At 44.8% G+C, this 1699-nt stretch overlaps 1 protein-coding gene across 1 annotated transcript; it reads right to left on the bottom strand.

Moving 5' to 3' along the window:
• Positions 1-1037: 1037 nt before the first annotated feature.
• On the bottom strand, positions 1038-1466 carry LOC139196870 (uncharacterized). Its single transcript, XM_070823221.1, has one exon. The coding sequence runs from the start codon at positions 1464-1466 to the stop codon at positions 1038-1040; it is 429 nt and encodes a 142-aa protein (XP_070679322.1).
• Between the last annotated feature and the right edge of the window lie 233 nt (positions 1467-1699).

Below are 1699 nucleotides of genomic sequence, written 5' to 3'. Positions count from 1 at the left end.
TTTATAGACCAGTGGCAGACGTGCTACTTTTCTATAAATATACAGGCTTGCATAGCCTATGCAGTCGTAGGTGTTGGTGTAGAACTTTGCAAAGTTGTTAGCCATAGGGTTGGCAGCCGGACACCTTACTTACAGAAGTAAACAAGTCTGCGTACCATTAGACTGATAACCTTGGGCTTTCTCAAATTCTGTAAGTTGTATAACAAGTATCACAACACTTTAGAACTTGGTGCAGGTCGTTCCATGCTTGGAAAAGGTGAAGTTTATCGACTATGTAACATGTCGGCAATGGTCTTCGTATGTGCACTTTAGCTTGTTTAACATTTCACAAGAATGTGCAATTGTATAAGTCTAGTGCGGCTTTACTGCTCGAAGGGCAAACCGTAGGCAGTCTTCTGGAAACCGTATGTTACTTTAGTGCACTCAGTAGCATTTCTAGGGTTCTAAGGCAGCTGTCCATAGGGCATATTGCTTTATGTGCCCCCTCCGTCTCTAAGGCCCGGTTCCCCACGGATTAGGCCGAGAGACCCAAAATCCTTTAGTTAGCTAAGCCTTCAAAAATGTCATTGTGGTTACTTCTAGGAATCCCGACACAAGTCATTATGCATCTAGTTCTACTAGGGCAACCCGCCCGGCCATCCATATTTGGATATTATGAATGTAGAGTTTATCCTCCCGCTCTGGAGAGTAGACCCATGTGGGTGTCGGGGAATTGGTTTACCCTCTCGCACTAGAGAACATGTTTAGTCCCTCGAGAGGAGGGCGCAATTCCTACGGTGAGTCCTTAAAAATGGTGCGATCTTGTTCTGAAGTGTAGGGGTGATCAGTTGTTGTAGAAATGTAGTCGAGCAAAGTTTTAAATTACTTATGAGTTTTTCATTGAAAAACGAGTGAAATGAACGAAAACTTAGCTGTAAAGTAGAGCCTGTATAACAACTCGTTAATCCGGGAAGAATGATTGGCACGATGTTAATAAGTGAAACGAACGAAAACCTAGCTGATACTTGGCACGATGACATTATGAAGAATAATTGCTTCTAAACCAAATGCCAAGGAGAAATGAGTTTTACCGGTTGCTCGTTTTTTGGTGGTGCAATATGCCCAGGGACATCCGGGGAGTTCGTTTGGCCATTTTCCCTTCTTATCGGAGAGGAATCCTTGAGGCACTCAAGAATCGTCTTGTTGGATGCTTCGGCCTGCCCATTGCCTTGAGGATATCTTGGCATGGACATGTGTTGCTTGATACCATACTTTTGGAAGAACTTTGCCAAATCTTTGCCCACGAATTGTGGGCAGTTGTCGGTGACGATGGACAGAGGGATGCCAAATTGGCAAATGATGTTCCTCCATATAAAGTGTTCTATGTCTGTCTGAGTTGCGGTTGTCATGGGCTCTGTCTCTACCCATTTGGTAAAGTAATCAGTTGCCACGATCATCATGCCTTTGCCTCCAGTAGCAGGAGGCATTGGCTCTACCAGGTCAATTGCCCACTGTAGAACGGCTAAGGACTCGTCTGCAGGTGTAGTTTGCTGGTAGGTAGTGCTGGTACCAACTTGTAGCTTTGGCAGTGGTTGCACTTTTGTACTAACTCCTTAGCATCTTGATGCATGGTAGGCCAGTAGTAGCCTGTGTTAAGAGCCTTCTGCGCTAAGGATCGGCTTCCGAAGTGATTTCCACAAATGTGTTCATGGATTGAGCT

Source organism: Malus domestica, chromosome 06, assembly GCF_042453785.1.
Source record: "Malus domestica chromosome 06, GDT2T_hap1".
Taxonomy (NCBI): Eukaryota; Viridiplantae; Streptophyta; class Magnoliopsida; order Rosales; family Rosaceae; genus Malus; species Malus domestica.
This window is presented reverse-complemented; position numbering and strand designations above follow the sequence as displayed.

Coding starts and splice junctions, on each gene's coding strand:
- LOC139196870 (XM_070823221.1), bottom strand. CDS start 1,466: ATGCCTCCTGCTACTGGAGGCAAAGGCATGATGATCGTGGCAACTGAT.